The 15,407-nt window shown below is 37.8% G+C and overlaps 2 protein-coding genes across 3 annotated transcripts; one reads left to right on the top strand and one right to left on the bottom strand.

Moving 5' to 3' along the window:
* The first annotated feature begins 356 nt into the window (after positions 1-356).
* Positions 357-7,502, top strand: LOC108991885 (nuclear pore complex protein NUP88). The gene is made up of 9 exons (XM_018966288.2): positions 357-758; positions 1,153-1,304; positions 1,660-1,782; positions 2,814-2,958; positions 3,540-3,601; positions 3,939-4,155; positions 4,654-5,574; positions 6,206-6,455; positions 6,687-7,502. The coding sequence occupies exons 1-9, from the start codon at positions 483-485 to the stop codon at positions 6,950-6,952; spliced, it is 2,412 nt and encodes an 803-aa protein (XP_018821833.1). The 5' UTR covers positions 357-482; the 3' UTR covers positions 6,953-7,502.
* Positions 7,503-7,948: 446 nt separating this feature from the next.
* LOC108991904 (cytochrome P450 90A1) lies at positions 7,949-12,429 on the bottom strand. 2 transcript variants are annotated; one of them, XM_018966316.2, is made up of 8 exons: positions 11,769-12,429; positions 11,074-11,223; positions 10,641-10,886; positions 9,049-9,135; positions 8,852-8,930; positions 8,661-8,767; positions 8,398-8,528; positions 7,949-8,288 (listed from the first exon to the last, which is right to left on the bottom strand). In XM_018966316.2, exons 1-8 carry the CDS (start codon positions 12,285-12,287, stop codon positions 8,177-8,179), a joined length of 1,431 nt encoding a protein of 476 aa, XP_018821861.1. In that variant the 5' UTR covers positions 12,288-12,429; the 3' UTR covers positions 7,949-8,176. The 2 variants fall into 2 exon arrangements, with proteins under 2 accessions (XP_018821861.1, XP_018821862.1); XM_018966317.2 differs by lacking the exon at positions 11,769-12,429 and adding an exon at positions 11,571-11,685.
* Positions 12,430-15,407: the final 2,978 nt, after the last annotated feature.

The following is a 15,407-nucleotide window of genomic DNA, read 5'->3' as shown; positions in this document are numbered from 1 at the left end:
CTGAAATTGTGTCCCGAATAGAGTCACCAAATAGTGCATTTCAAAATTTTATTTTTCTTTTCTTTTTTTCATGTATTTTTTTAATCATAATAAATATTTTTTAAAAAAATAAAAAAATTATAATATTATTAAAAAATACTTTATTAATTATTAAGTAAAAAAAAAAACTCATTTGAGACATTATTTGAATCTGAATTCGAGACTCAAAATATTTATAAAATAAAATATAATATTCAAATAAAAAAATATTTTTTAATAATAAATTTTATTATTTTTTAAAATTATCATGCGATATTTATATATTATATATAAAATTATTCAGAAAAAAAAAAAGAAAAGAAAAAGAGTATGGTAGTGTTCGCTAGGTTTTCTTGTACCGTTTCCTGGAAACAAATTCTAACAGTCAGTGCGGGCTCATAGCAGAAGCATATCAAAAGAGTAAGCGAGAGAGAGGGAGAGCCGAGAGAGATTGGGGAACCAAAATGAGGTTCAATTTCGACTTGTACGATTCGGATATAGTGCAAAGGCGTTCCGTCACGCCCAAAGACGAAGTGCAATGGGTTCCCCTCCACAACCACCCCGTCTTCACCTCCACCGCCGCCCATGCGTCTATCGCCTCGTTTCCTGGGAACCTGGTGGCATGGGACGGTGCCTCCCGACTCTACTTCTGGGACTCCCACAACAATTGTCTCCATCGCATCTCTATTCGTCTGGGCGAGCCCGAACCCACTTCTGTTCTTGCTGCTTCGCCCTCTAAGGTTCTCTCTCTCTCTCTCTCTCTCCCTCTCCTCTCCCTCTAATTTACAATTTTTACGCTCTTTTCCCCTGCTTTGCTAGTAAATGAAAGGTATAACTCAATGTGGTTTAAAATTTGATCTTCTTTTAGTTCTATATGTTTTTGCGGCAGTTTGCAGCCCAACTTGAGTGTCTGGGAAGTTGGGATAAATTCTTGAAGAGTTGAGTTGAGAATCATCGTTTTGGTTCTAAAATTGGATGGCTTAGTATTATCTAAGCAAGCATACAGGCTTTGAAAGTTGGCCTCTTTTATTTTTATTTTGAACCCCTTTTTCTCCCTCATGCTCGAATGCTACATTCAGTTCTGTTTCATTTTTTAGCTTGAAGTGCTTCGCTAATAATATCATCGATTAATAGGTATTGCAAGCAGATATGGAGCCCAACTTTGTAGTTCATAAAATCTCCATCAATAGGAATGGATCGGCACTACTGCTTGCCGGTTCAGAGCGTTTATACATCATGTACCTCTATGGGCATAATTCGTCTGAAGAGAATACAATAATTTGCAGGTACTAGCAACATGATGCCCTTTTTTTCACATTTTCTGCATGTGGAGTGGGGCGTCTCTGGAAGCAACACCTGGTGAAATGTGACTTACCCTGGTTGACTAGTGACTGAATTTTATTTTCGCATTCAAGTTGGGGCGCACTTCTCTTTAGAATACAAACTCTTAAACCCTTCCGATCTGATTGTAACTCTTGATATCCAAAATGTCTGCACCCCTCTTTCCCCAGAAGGGAAGTTTAACTTATGATATAATGGGTGTATTGATGTGTTATATTTTCAATTTTCTTGGTTATTATCGGCTATGCTATTGCTTATAGTGTTTCCATCGAGAATATTCTTATTGTACCTTTTTTACAGGACTGTTACCGTCGGTTCACAAACCTATTCTGATGGCAGCAATGCCATACATATGCTACAGGTTTCATGGCACCCATATAGTGATACGCACCTGGGAATTCTTTCTTCTGATTCAGTTTTCAGGTATAAGTTACTTTTTATTTGTTTTGTTTATCATTTTTTTGGGTGGGGTGGGGGGAGGTTCTTATCAGGTTCTTAGTACAGGTGCCGGCATGCATGTTATTGCATCAAAACTATACTACATATTTGTAATGCCTTAATGAAAAGCCCAAACCACATGACCTATACTCCAAAAGGACTATTCAATGATATAATTGGAGCTCATTGGAATCTTATAAAGAGCAAGAACTTCTCATTCCCAGGCAACGTGGGATCCTATACACCACTTGCCCTTATCCTTATCATATGGGGTATAACAATCTACCCACTTAAATTCCCGGGCCAGTCCGTTGTAGTTGGCACGGCTCAAGTGCCACATTTCTAATTGGGGTAGGCTCTGATACTATTTGTAACGCCTCAATGGAAGGCCCAAACCACATGACCTATACTCCAAAAGGACTAGTCAATGATATAATTAGAGCCTCATTGGAACCTTATAAAGAGCAAAAACTTTTTCTTCCCAAGCAATGTGAGATCCCATACACCGCTTACCCTTATCCTTATCATATGAAATATCACAATATTGATCGGTTAATGGCTTACTTTTGTAGGGGAGTATAGTATAATAATGAAATGTTCAAAACAAAATGGCCGCATCATATAAAAAAACCCAATTACTAACCTTCCATTTATATCTTCTTTTTCGACACTCTCTAAGTCTCCGTTCCTTTGGGCAGCTTCTCTAGGTTTTAATGGGCTGAGTTTTTGTGATTTTGTTGTTTCTCTTTTTATTTTTTATTCCCAGTTAGGGGTTTCTCTCATATACTTTCTATTACTTGGACTATGCCTTTTGTTCTTTGATAAATTATTCGATTAGTTTTTTAAAAATAACCTTCCATGTGAAGTGTTATGCTGCTAATAATTTATGGGTTCCATAAAAGATTTGTGGTTGTATTAAGACTTATACATGCGAACCATTGGTTACTTCTTATCTGGTCTTACTGTTTTTTTTTTTTGATAAGTACTTAATTGTTTTTTTTTTCATTTTCTTTTAGAATCTTTGATTTGTCTTCAGATCTTGTGCTACCAGAGCAAGAATATTATTTGCAGCCTGTGGAACCAGGTCGATCCAGGAATGCCACATCAATCTGCCCTGTTGATTTTTCTTTTGGAGGTGATCACTTATGGGACAAGTTTAGCGTAAGTTCAGTTGAAACTCACAATGACATTGACTTTTTGAGACATTCTTAATGCATAAATTCCTGCTCCCCACTTATAAAAAAATAAATTCCTGCTTGCCCCCCCCCCCCAAAAAAAAAACATCCCCCCAAACCCCAAATTAATAAAACTGTGACCAATGTCAATAATACATTGGTGCACTTTTTACCTGAATCTGTCTTATTCTTTGTGTTTAATGTGTGCGCTCATTCACGGTAGGTTTGTTCACATCAATGTACTTCTAATACTACGCTTTGTGTTTACTTATAAAAAAATTACTACGCTTTGTGTTTGATTGCAATTGTCTCTGAACAATTGCAAATGACATTCCATGGAAATCAAACCATTCCGTTCTTCCTGTGGCTCCGCTGATATTTTCTGGAAATTAAGAATCATGATCCACGTTTAACTGCATTTCTTGACTTAGTAAATCTGGATTTGAACCATTTTCATATAATCTTCCATGAATTAATCTTGTTTGTTGCAATAGATTTTATGATTAGCAGTTTAATCTGTAGCCGTTTTTCTCATCCATTGGTTTTCACTTTTATGCCATTGTGCAGGTTTTTGTTTTATACACCGATGGTGCAATTTACATCCTCTGCCCAGTTGTTCCATTTGGAAGGTAACGATAACTTATGATCTGCCTGTTCTGTTTTTTTTCCTTGATATTTTAGAATTACTTCTTGAGAGAGTTATTGATTGATACTTCAATGATAAAGATGCAATCTGAAGAGACCTATTTTGCTCATTACCATTGGAGTCGCATGCCATGGAGGAAGCTGTTTATGATCCACCCAGATTCCTTATTCAGTGTATTGATTGTTCAATAAGGCTGTAGTGTCTTGGTGGCTTGCTGAAAGTTTATTCTGAGCGTGCCTTTTTGCTTGTTGGCTGACTATATTTATTGAATGAGTATGTTTGAATGTTTTTTTTTTTTTTTTTTTTAAAAATTTCTACAGTTTCTACAAGTGGGAATCTATACTTGAGATACACACAGATGCTCATACATTTGGGCTGCAATCGGCCAATTCGACAGCCGTTAGCAATTCTAATGTAGCAATTTCTTGGCTGGAAGCAACATTTCCTGAGTTTGCGGACTCAGAATCAGAAGGGGGAGATCTTTCTATGCTAAGAGCTCATCCTTATGCTTTATTTGATGCATCACTTTCCTTGCAGGTACCTATACTTTCTTGCCTATGTGATCTGGTAGTCGCCCATGTTCCATAGATGTTCTGAGATGTGTAAATTACTTATGTGAAGCCAGATATGGGATATGTAACTTACTTTTCATGGTTGCCTATATCTGTAGATGATTGTCATATACCTATTGGATATGCCACAGAAGTTGAAGATTTGAAGTTTCTGTTTCTAAAATGTGGGATTTTTTTATTTGTGGATGAATCATCCATTTTACTTAGTATTGCTCTGTATAACCTTGGGAGATTTAGAGAAATTTGCTGGGTTGAGCCGATCTGACATCTAGACACATTTACCTAGTATGTGCTGAATTCTGTCTAAATCTGTACTTACAGTCAAGTTAGCATGGCATAGTGATGCTCAAATGTGTAATTGACTAGTGGTAACATAGTTCATCGAGTTTTACCACTTGAAATTTGGCCTTGTTTATTACACATTTCCGTGAAGCCAACATTCTTATTTTGTTGTATTTAATAGGGTCCACTGCGGAAAGTAGGTCATGGTGGAGATGAAGATTCAGCAGTTCGGGGTGCGGAATGCGAAGGCCGTGCTGTCAGTTTTCTTTATAATATAGTAAGCAAGGACTCCATTTTGGTAACTGCCTGGAGTGGTGGGCAACTGCAAATTGATGCACTAGCTGATGAAATTCAGCCGGTCTGGAGTGTTGGTAGCCCACCTCATCTTCGTGTTGATTCAAATGACCATATTATTGGTGTTGCTATGATATGTGAATCCTTCAAAGGGAAGCTTCCTGTAGTGAAGCTTGATCAACCACTTGATCATACTGTTTGGTTGGGCCATCCACCCCCTCTGTTGAGACTGGCTATAGTGGATTTAGCTCTGCCAAGAAAAACAAATGGTGGTTCTCTTATCATGCTGTTTGTTGATCCCCTTATGCCGGAAAGACTGTTTTGCCTTCACGATGGAGGAATTGATTCAATAGTGTTGCATTTTCTCCCATTTACATGTCAGTCTACTGGCAAGGATGAGACCATGAGAACACCCTCTGTGCATCCTGTTCTAAGTACATGCCAGGGGGAAACCTCCATGCAGTATCCACTTTGTGGTTTTGTATCTTTATCAGATTCTTTTGGATATTCATGGATTGTTGGAGTCACTCTTTCTCAAGAATGTATTGTGCTAGAGATGAAAACTTGGAATCTTTTGCTGCCTATTCATATTGATATTGAGAAGAAATCCATTAGCTCAGAAGAACAGAAGGAGAGAGATATTCCGGATATTATAAGTAAAGAACTCCTCATTGGACCCAAGGCTATTCTTCTTCCACAGGCCTCACCAAATCTTCGTTCTGTTGCTGCTGATTCTATCGAAGGTCGGCAAACTCTTCATCAGTACTTCAAGCTTTTTCATGAAAATTATGTAGAGTATGCACATAAGGTGAGAACATACCTAACAGGGTATATTTGCAATAGGACCTCTTCATATATGGTTACTCTTTCGGTCATTGCAGGAGATAATAAGTTCCCCTTTTTTCTTTCTTTTTCTCAGCTAACATAATTAGCTTTCAAGATCTCACTTTTTCATTTTTAACTTTTGTTGTGCATTAGGCAAGGTCTTGGGCAAAATGCTGAAAACACATAAGAATTTGCCCATTCATGAACTAAGCATCTTCCCAACGTTTGTTTGGCTTTAAACCAGCTGGAAAAAAAGTCCCAAAAGTTGGATGAACTATCATAGGTTAAAGTTTGACTCCTTTCAGAGAGAGTAAATATTTGTTAGTCAATAAAGCAGTCCCATGTTTTCAGCAGAATCTGCTTTTAGGGTAGCCTAAATGATCATACAGGATTTATAACAGCGTTTAATGCATCAAAGGAGTATATCCAGTTTTTGTTTGCTTTCTCAGTTCCGTAATCCTGAGGCTTACGATTTTAGGAATGTCCACCACTGTCATGCATTGCTCATACCTAGTAATAACTTGATCTGCCTAGAAGACGAACAGCAGACTACCTACCAGATTGTTGTGAATTTAAGATGATATCATATCAACATTTTACCCCTATTTTTCTAGGTTCACTTTGAGATCAAGCATCATGGGCCTCACTTGAAGAGAATAATCGATGACCAGCACAGACGTTTAGTTGAGGCACAGCAGAAGCTTCAGAAAGTTGCGGATAAGCACTCAAGGTTGGAGGAGAGGATTGATCGAGCAATCCAGCTGCACAATTTTCTGGAGCTGCGCTTGCAAGGGTTGAGAAACTTGCCTGGGGCTCACAAAAGACCACTGTCGAGGGCAGAGCGTCAGTTCAAATCTGAGCTTGGTAATGAACTTCTTGTCCATTATAAATACTGTGGTGAAATCCTTTGAAAGAAAAAGTTTTGCAACGATATAAATTTTCCTAGCATGGTAGCTCAATATTATTGCTCATATAATTCAATTGACCATGATTGACTATGCTTATCAAGATTATTCATAACGTGATCTTGTAGACATCATTATGATTTTGCATTTTGCTTGCACTTTATTTACATAAAATGTTATCGCTATGTAGACCACTGCACAGGAGTTGAATTGGATGCTTTACACACATCCATTGATGCTTTGGCTGCGAGGCTAAGAAGGCATACACAATCTCCAAAGGATAACATATCAAATCGACAAAGACAAATATCAGCGAAGAAGGATTTTGGCCATGATACCCACATCTCCCAGCTGAAATCCTCGCTCGAGAAGCTTTCACTTGTCAATAGTGAGAATACAAAAAAAGCAAAGCTCGTGGAGGCTGCATTAAAAAGCCGGGAAAGTAGCAGATTCTGAAACCTACCGTTTCAGTGATTGCGAAGATGAATTATAGGGGCCAGTTCTCTGTCTTTGGTGCTTGGGTGGTTTGCACTTTACATGGCGGATTACCTGGCCATTGAAATACCCTTCTAGTGAGTATGAAGAAGAATTACGGGAGCCACTTCTAGGTCTTTCGAGCTTCGGTAGTTTGCACTTTGCATAACAATCACTTGGCGACTGAGTACCTATTTAACTTTTTGCAAACCCCGACCCCCGCCCCCGCGGGCATGCTAGGTGGGTGTGAGCAGTTCGAGAGATAGTTCTCCTGCATGTTCTGCGAGGTAGATAATATGAGTCTGCATAGTATGTCTTATGGGTGATATTTTGACATGCACTTCTTGGGAGAACTGGAGGCACTACGTCTTTGTGCTACAATTCCTTGGTCTTTACTGCTGAGTAATGTCAATCTCTTCCCATTGCTAACATGAAAGAAACATGATTGCAAAATGATGATTTATATGGAACATTACTAGTAGTACTGATTGCCCTTAAAACGTAATTTCCGAGTTCACATTTTTTAGGCTTCTGAGATTATTATATTCTTTTTTTTTTTAAACACAACTCATAATTCTATGAATAGTAATGAAATGGTTTATGCTAAGATGTTTTATTGGATTTTGGAAAAAGAGGTAGAAAAAATTGAATAAAAATATTATAAAGTTAAAATGTTTGAATATAATTTTTGAATATAATTTTTATTTTGAAATTTGAAAAAGTTGGATTGATTTTTTTAATTTATAAAAACTATAATGATTATGTAATGATTAGAAGAAAATGTTAAAAATTTGAAATTGAAAAATATTTTTTATTTGAGTAATCTTTGAGAAGTAAATTTTGAGAATTTCTCTCTTAATCTCCCAGATATTAGTTTACAAAGTTTACGTACAAGCAAGAGCAATTTATGCATTGGGAGATGGAATCTGAAGCACAAGGAGTGAAATATATCCGCAGATATCGGGTGTTCTTAAAGACTTGTGTTCTAAAGGTTGCTTGCAATTGGATGTATGAGGAGAAAAATAATACGCAGCTATTGATACAGCTGCTGTTAAGTAAACAACATTTTGAACAAAATTAATTTACATCGGCTACTAATCGAATAATTTGATTTTATTTCCTACTGACACGATGAGAGAGGGATTACACCCCTCTTGGCTCTTACAAATTGTCTCTCTTTTTTAATTTTTCCTGGTCTTTTACTCTTTACACAACTTGGACGTGCACATGATTTCGACGCTGCACGTTGATCGGATACCGCTTCTGCGTCCTGGTGGTTGGGAAGAAAACCAACTTATCCTCTTCAGCAGGAACCCAACTGCATTCCCAATGACGACAAATGCATTATATAATTAATGGATAATAGAACGCGAATCATAAAGTTATATAATATTGAATGTATGCCAATTGTTCACTGGTCCACTAACCTCAAACGAGTGACTAGGTGGTGCAGGAAGACGGAGAGCTCCACTCTAGCAAGCTCATAGCCAGGGCACAGCCGCGGTCCTCCTCCAAATGGCGTAAACACATTCCCTGCGCTTGTTGTTCCCGAATTCTCCTGTTTAGATACACATATTCAAAATCGTACGTGACGATTCTTTTAATTAGGAGCAGCTAAAACACAAGACATGTACATGCAGAGTGTGAGTGATTTGAAGGAGATCAAGGACAGTCAACAGAGAGTGGTTACCTGCCATCTCCATGGATTAAAAGAGCGAGCATCTTTGAAGTGGTCACGGTCCAAATGTACAGCCCGAAATGATGCAAAAACCTTCCATCCTTTAGGAATTGTATAACCTAGTGTTTCAATGAGATAAATACACCGTCTTACCCTTGATGATCTTATATAAAATTATCCTTAACTTTTCTGGAATTCCTTACCCTTTATATGGATGTCTGTCATTGCTCTCCTGAATATCCCACCAATTATGTTTGCGACCCGCAGAGTTTCGTTAACAACCTTGAAATCACAAGGGGGGAAAAAAAAGAAGAAGAAGAACATCTCAGCAAGGCAACCACATCGAAATCAAGCTTTTGCCATCTGTAGTGATGTTGGGTTCATTAAACCATGTACTTACACATTGAGTGAATGGCATAGACTTGTAATCACTCCATTCAAGAGCCTCGTTCTCTCTCTTTTTTGCTCTAATTTGGTCGTGCTCTTCCTGCCATACACACCATACGCATCAACCAATTAGACAACTACACAAAGTGGTAAGGATTTGGTACAAACTGTACTGTAGCCTTGGCTACAACACATGGGGTTGTTTTTTTTCATATAATTTTCTGGCTTTATAGAATTTGGATAAACATAAACAAAAAATGTCAACCTGCTGCATTAAAGCCCACACGCTACCTCTAGTTTTTTGAGCCGAAGCTATATCTGATTAAAACCATTTAGAGTGCCGAGGAAAATATACTTTAGAAGAGTATTTAAGCCCATTTAATGTTGTGTTAAAAGCCAACATGGACCATGTGGGCGTTGGTGTTCCTAATGACTGCAAAAGGGTTCCCCAGAGAGAGAGAGAGAGAGAGAGAGAGGATTTAAGCCCATTTTTTAATGTTCAGTAATAGAAGCAGAGATGGACAATGCGGTATCACTGATGACTTGGTGGGTACCACTGACTGGCCCCACCCCTCATCGATTCAAAAGACAATCAGACGGTGATGCTTCAACCATCACGTGTGCGCACAGATACCAAAAACAATCCTAGGAATATAGAGAGGGGCACGCTAGGGTGGTGACTCTATGACCTCATCATCCTTCACTTTTCACCGTCTGATCATTTTACAGACCTCGAACTCTGAACCACACGATTTCCGATGACCCATGGAGACCGTGGAATCTTCGGTCCAGAAATACCCCCTCACACAGTTGCACGTGGGGGACTCTGTGGTCAAAGACCATGTGTAATCAGAATCTGACACGTCTAAGCGCATCTTGAGACGTACAGTTTTGGAAGAAAGACCATCATCATTTTGTCTGTTGGTTTCGACGATTTTTTTTCTTTTTCCCTACTACTTTGACTTTACGGTCTGTACCTTGCCTTCTACTTTTGACCACGTAGTTACACTTTCCAGCATACGCACTTTTAACTCCTATTTTAATTTTTTTAAAAGACACTTTACTGCCTACTGGAAGAAAAGCTCTCTCTTATCACAAACATTTATCTACTTTTATATATTGGAATGGTTCGACGAAGACTATCCTCAAAATGTAGCAAACATGAGAGGGCAGGGTGATGATACTGCACAACAATATATGAAATTAATTACCTTTTGAGTGAGGCATAAAGTTTCGGTTTTTGCCAAAAAGTTGAGACATGTACAAACCCAAAAAGTAAAAAATAAAAATAGAGAAAGGTAAAAGACGTACGTGCGTGCTCAAGTAGTACTGATCTCATTTGTCAATGACAAACAGTAAAACAAACCATGAGATCTTACCCACATATCGGTAGTAAACGCGTCCAATGTGGACGGATGAGGATTTTCAGATAATGAAAATGAGGTTCCTATCGAGTTAGGCATCACTTTGGCAGTGGGGGCTAGGTCTACGAGGAGACAGAATTATTGACCAAATATAAAACAAGCAAAAAAAAAAAAAGGGAGCACGTGACGGCACGAGGGCGCAGAGAGAGAGAGAGAGAGAGAGGTATACAAAATTACAAACCTTGAGCTGAGCAAGAGCTAGAGGTGTCTCAGTCAGAAACTTAACGGCGAGAGTAATAATAGTTGAGGTTGTTTCATAGCCGGCGACCAGCAGAGCCAGCAAGAAATCTACAATATGCTCGTCGGAGAATCCGTAGTCTCCGGCCAAGAGGGTTTCCAACATGTCTTTCTTTTTCTCTCCCGCTTCGCTCTGTTTCCTTCTTTGCTTCACTATCAAGCTCAATGCCTCTGCTACCTTAGTTCTGGCCTTCATAACAGAATAGCAAAAACAAACTTAATAGGGATGATTAAGAGAAGAAAAAAAAATGACGTTTATTTCCTAGCTAGGAAAACCTTAGTACAACAAAACAAAACTCGATCATGCAGTTTTCTCGACAACGTAAAAGCTAAACGGCAATAAAATCTATTGTACATAAGTGAGAGAAACAATATACTTTGATGGCTCTGCTGTAAGTTGTCGAGAAGATAGGCAAAGCAACGGTGAAGAAGCCTTCAATGACTAGAACGTACTCCTTCCTCAGACTTTCAGTCCATTCCCCTGGATCAAAGCTCATCAGCTGCTTCACCGTTAACTCAAATGTTATCTGCAACGGGGGGAAAAAAGAAGCGGTCTCTTATATAACCTAAAACAAGCCTCTTGAGAGGTTATTATGAAAATTAATGAACTTATCCAATAAAAGAAAAAAAAAAAAAAACTATGATGATGAGAGAGAGAGAATAGCATATTACAAGTGTGCATATGATATGATGACCTAAAGAGAATTGAGTTTTAGCAGTAAACTTTTACACACCAACGTGCACAGGCATGTATGCATGTCACCCACTAGACATGGAATCTTAATCGCCACTACTTCTTTAACACGAAGTATGACACACGCCATTAATTAGACAAATTAAGAGGGAAGAATGTCTGTGCTCAATTATTACTAACCCGAGCCAAGGTAAAGTGCTGAGCAACTCTAATGTGCGACACAGGACCCCTAGCCTGAAGCCTGAACCGTGGTAACATCAGACCACACAGAACCGAGTCGACTCAATGAACATTTTGGCAATAAGTTTTTTTTTTTTAATTTCCTCGGTGAAAAAATGAATTAGTCCCGAATGCTAATTACATTAAAATTTATTTCACCTTCTTGGCCTCCTCCATGAGAAAGATCCGACCGTTCCAAGAATCCAAATTGAGCCGGACCAACCGGTCTATATCGACCAAAAGATGGTCCCTGATGTTCGACGAGTTGGCGAAGCTCATGGTGAGAGAGTGCATTCTTTTGTGAAGGCTACCCTTCATGAGCAACAAAGAGTGCCTTCCCAGCAAGTTCGATATCGAGGCCGGGTAGCTACACTCAAAAAGCTTCCCTTCGTTCATCAAGATGAACCTGTTCGTCTCTGGGTCGGCGGAGAACACGGTGGGCTCGCCGAAAACGTGGGTCGTGAAAATGGGTCCGAACCGTTTCACCCGCTCGTCGATGAACGGCTCAGGATTCTCGGTCTTGTATGCCGAAATGAGTTGCAGAGTCTCCCCGATGAAAGGGAGGCCGAGGTTTCCTGGTGGCAGCATCCGCCTCCGGCACCGAGAGGCACGGAACAGGAAGAAGAAAGGGAGAGCAGCGAGAGTAACACAAAGAAGCAGACAAACAAAGGCCGCCATGAAGTTTACGGACAGGGCCGCTGCGATTGGATCAAGGAAATCACTGGAGGTAATCCATGAGCCTGTGAAATGTGAATGCAGGGTTTTACGGGGAGAGAGGGAAGGGCAGAGAGAGATCAGACGGACGGGGGATCTTAATATCTTATATCCTTTTTGTTCGTACAGATCAACTTGTACATATATATATATATATATGTATCTGCCTAGCTAATTTAGTTCATTTGCTACTAAATTAAGATTGATTTTTTTGAATAAAAAATTGATTAACATTGAAAATATAATAGATAGAATGGAGATTTCCAATAAACATGGAAAAAAAATGACGTTTAAAATGGAAAAGAACTAAAGCGAAAAAAGGAGGTGACGGTTCCGAGTCCATGTTCGAGATGATTAGTTTGTTGAAATGATCAGTTTGAGGTTAAAAAATTTCTAAAGATGTCTCATATGAATGTAACAAACAATATTTTTTATAATACTTTATGTAATTATATTTTAAATAAAGAGTATTTTTATAAAACATCTAATAAAAATAATATAATCTTATAAAAATATTTTTATTTTATAATAATGTGTTGTGTATATCATTACCCATATATCAATAATTCCGATGAAATCCCAATTCATGAAATGGACATAGCTAGCGAGTCAAATATAGTACTTTTTCAAAGCTAGCTGTTCCAACTTCCATTATATTGTAATTACTATTTTTAAAATGAAATAATTTTGATTTTATTGAGAAATATATATTAATATGTCCGGATGCTACACAGTACGTACTAGAAGAGTATGCGATCTGTCAAAAGGGGGGAGAAAGTCGTAAGTCGTGGAAAATAAACCCGTGTCTGGGTCGATATATATTTTTTCGTATCTCATGACAACCTTCTTTTCAGCAGAAACTTTTCTTTCCCTTTCTGTCTCTGATCAGATAAGTCTTTGGAGAAATAAATTGAAAAATAATTATATATATATATATATATATATTTATATATGGAGGCCAAAGGGTAAAAGAATTCCAAGGAAATGCGCGCACCGAGGAGCTTTTAATGAACCCAAGTATGATTATATTTTTCCTTTTTAAGTTTTGTACATTAATAATCGAAATTGATCAGGATCGAGTTTATGATCATCAGAGTGTATCAAAGAAAAGATGAGCTTTTTTCTGATGATCTTGATCATATATATATATATATATATGTATATATAGATCATAATCAAGCTAGCCCTTACTTTTGATGCAAATTAATTAATTATTAATTACTAAAGCTAGCTTTGATATATTAATGAGCATGGCTAGGTAGATGATGGATTAATTAAGCAGATGCATGGAGTCGAGCGAGCCCCAGGCAAGGCAATTACTAGTTAGCTGGCGGGTGAGATGATGAGATCCCACGTACAAATGAAGCTTCTAATTAAGAATTAGTAGTAGTACTGGACGGTATATATAAAGCAATTGATCATCCATGCAGCTTAATTAACAACCGGACACGTGTTGATCATGAATAATGAGGAGAATGGTTCAATAATAGGGATGGGATTTTAATAAGAGTTTTATGAAAGCAAGCATGTTCGTGGATCCACATGATGGTCCCCATAAGGGACATTAAGCTGTCCACCCACTAGACAGCCCCATAAGAATTATGATCCCCAAGTAGCACCCACACCACCTTTTTGCTATTGCAATAATTAGATCGATGAGAGGGAATCATCATCTCATGTGTACGTCTCTGCCTACCTTCAAACCTTTTTTAATCGCTTCACTAATTTCACTCTACACATCAGATCATGACCATACCATATAAAATTCTATTTCTTAATTAAAAACCCATTAATTAGCTTCGATCGATATTAATTAATGTTACGTCCATCTCATGATCACCGTACCATCTTTAAATTAATTTAAATTAATTAATTTAAAGATAGGATTTATAATTATAATGGAGGTATATATATAGATAGAAGTCACTATTAGAATAATTTATTTTACATACATGATGTGGCATCATCTAGACCACACATCTCTCCAAGTGAGTGTTGGAAACAATCAATTAAAAGTAGTCACGCAGTGAATGCAAAGTGTACACCGCTATAATGACTTCTCTCTAACATTACTCATATATATATATATATATGTACATTAATAAATTAATATTCCTAGGTAGGTAGGGTGGTCGTTTCCAGACAAATTAATTACAACCATCGATCATTAGACATATATAATTAATAATTAATTATAATTCTGCGATGATAATAAGTTTTAACTTTTGAACATTTGGATTAGAATTAATGCTTTATATATAATAATTTGATCATGCGTGCATGCTGGATTATGGGATCAGTACTTTGAAGTCTAACCCCTTTGTCAAGGTTACCGTGCGCATCACACCTCATGATCTCCAGCTAGCTGGCCTACGGATTCTTGACAGTTAATTTACTATATATATATATATATATATATCCTCCAATGCAATAATTTCGATTAAGAATCACTATGATTTGTTGCTCTTTTTTTGTTAAGGGTATAATTACGTACCACTGTTGGCCCTGCTAGCTAATTGTAACGAAGAGACCGGCCAAAGCATATTGTCCAAGTGCGAATTGATCACGTACGGCGTCTGCCAAATGAGGAATTAGCTGTAATTAGGTGTTATCTACGTCCATTTTTTTCAGGGTCCATATAAATAATGTCCACTTTAGCAACACGATTGGTCACTGTAACAGCTAGCCGAACGTGCACTTAACCGATCGAGAGAACAGCCTGATGAGATTTATGGGAATCCCACTATCTAGTTGGTATAACGTACGGGTCCGTGCTCTACATATCTGATCTATCTTGATCAAGCTGCTAGTTAGGCATGACAAAAGATGAGATTTATGGCTAGCTAGCTAGGTTGATGAACACGAAAGCAATATCTTTTTTCTTTTTTTGAAAGCAATATAACTTTTAATATGGCACATTCATTCATGAATTGAAAGCTATTTATCGTGGAAAAAATCACGCAATTAAGCTGTGTGTGGTCAATTTGTTTTTGTGCAAAGAAGAGGACGTTGCTCGTCGTTGTTCATGTGGGACATGATGATCAACATTTGATATCGATAATATCTAAGTACATATATGCAAGC

The sequence above is a fragment of the Juglans regia genome, chromosome 7 (assembly GCF_001411555.2).
Source record: "Juglans regia cultivar Chandler chromosome 7, Walnut 2.0, whole genome shotgun sequence".
Taxonomy (NCBI): Eukaryota; Viridiplantae; Streptophyta; class Magnoliopsida; order Fagales; family Juglandaceae; genus Juglans; species Juglans regia.
Note: the sequence above shows the minus strand (reverse complement) of the source record. Positions and strands in the feature narration are given on the sequence as shown.

Coding starts and splice junctions, on each gene's coding strand:
- LOC108991885 (XM_018966288.2), top strand. CDS start 483: ATGAGGTTCAATTTCGACTTGTACGATTCGGATATAGTGCAAAGGCGT. Junction 1,783..2,813: donor TCTTCTGATTCAGTTTTCAG/GTATAAGTTACT, acceptor ATTTTCTTTTAG/AATCTTTGATTTGTCTTCAG. Junction 2,959..3,539: donor ACTTATGGGACAAGTTTAGC/GTAAGTTCAGTT, acceptor GCCATTGTGCAG/GTTTTTGTTTTATACACCGA.
- LOC108991904 (XM_018966316.2), bottom strand. CDS start 12,287: ATGGCGGCCTTTGTTTGTCTGCTTCTTTGTGTTACTCTCGCTGCTCTC. Junction 10,887..11,073: donor CTTACAGCAGAGCCATCAAA/GTATATTGTTTC, acceptor TCTGTTATGAAG/GCCAGAACTAAGGTAGCAGA. Junction 9,136..10,640: donor TAGCTCTTGCTCAGCTCAAG/GTTTGTAATTTT, acceptor TGTGTATGGCAG/GAAGAGCACGACCAAATTAG.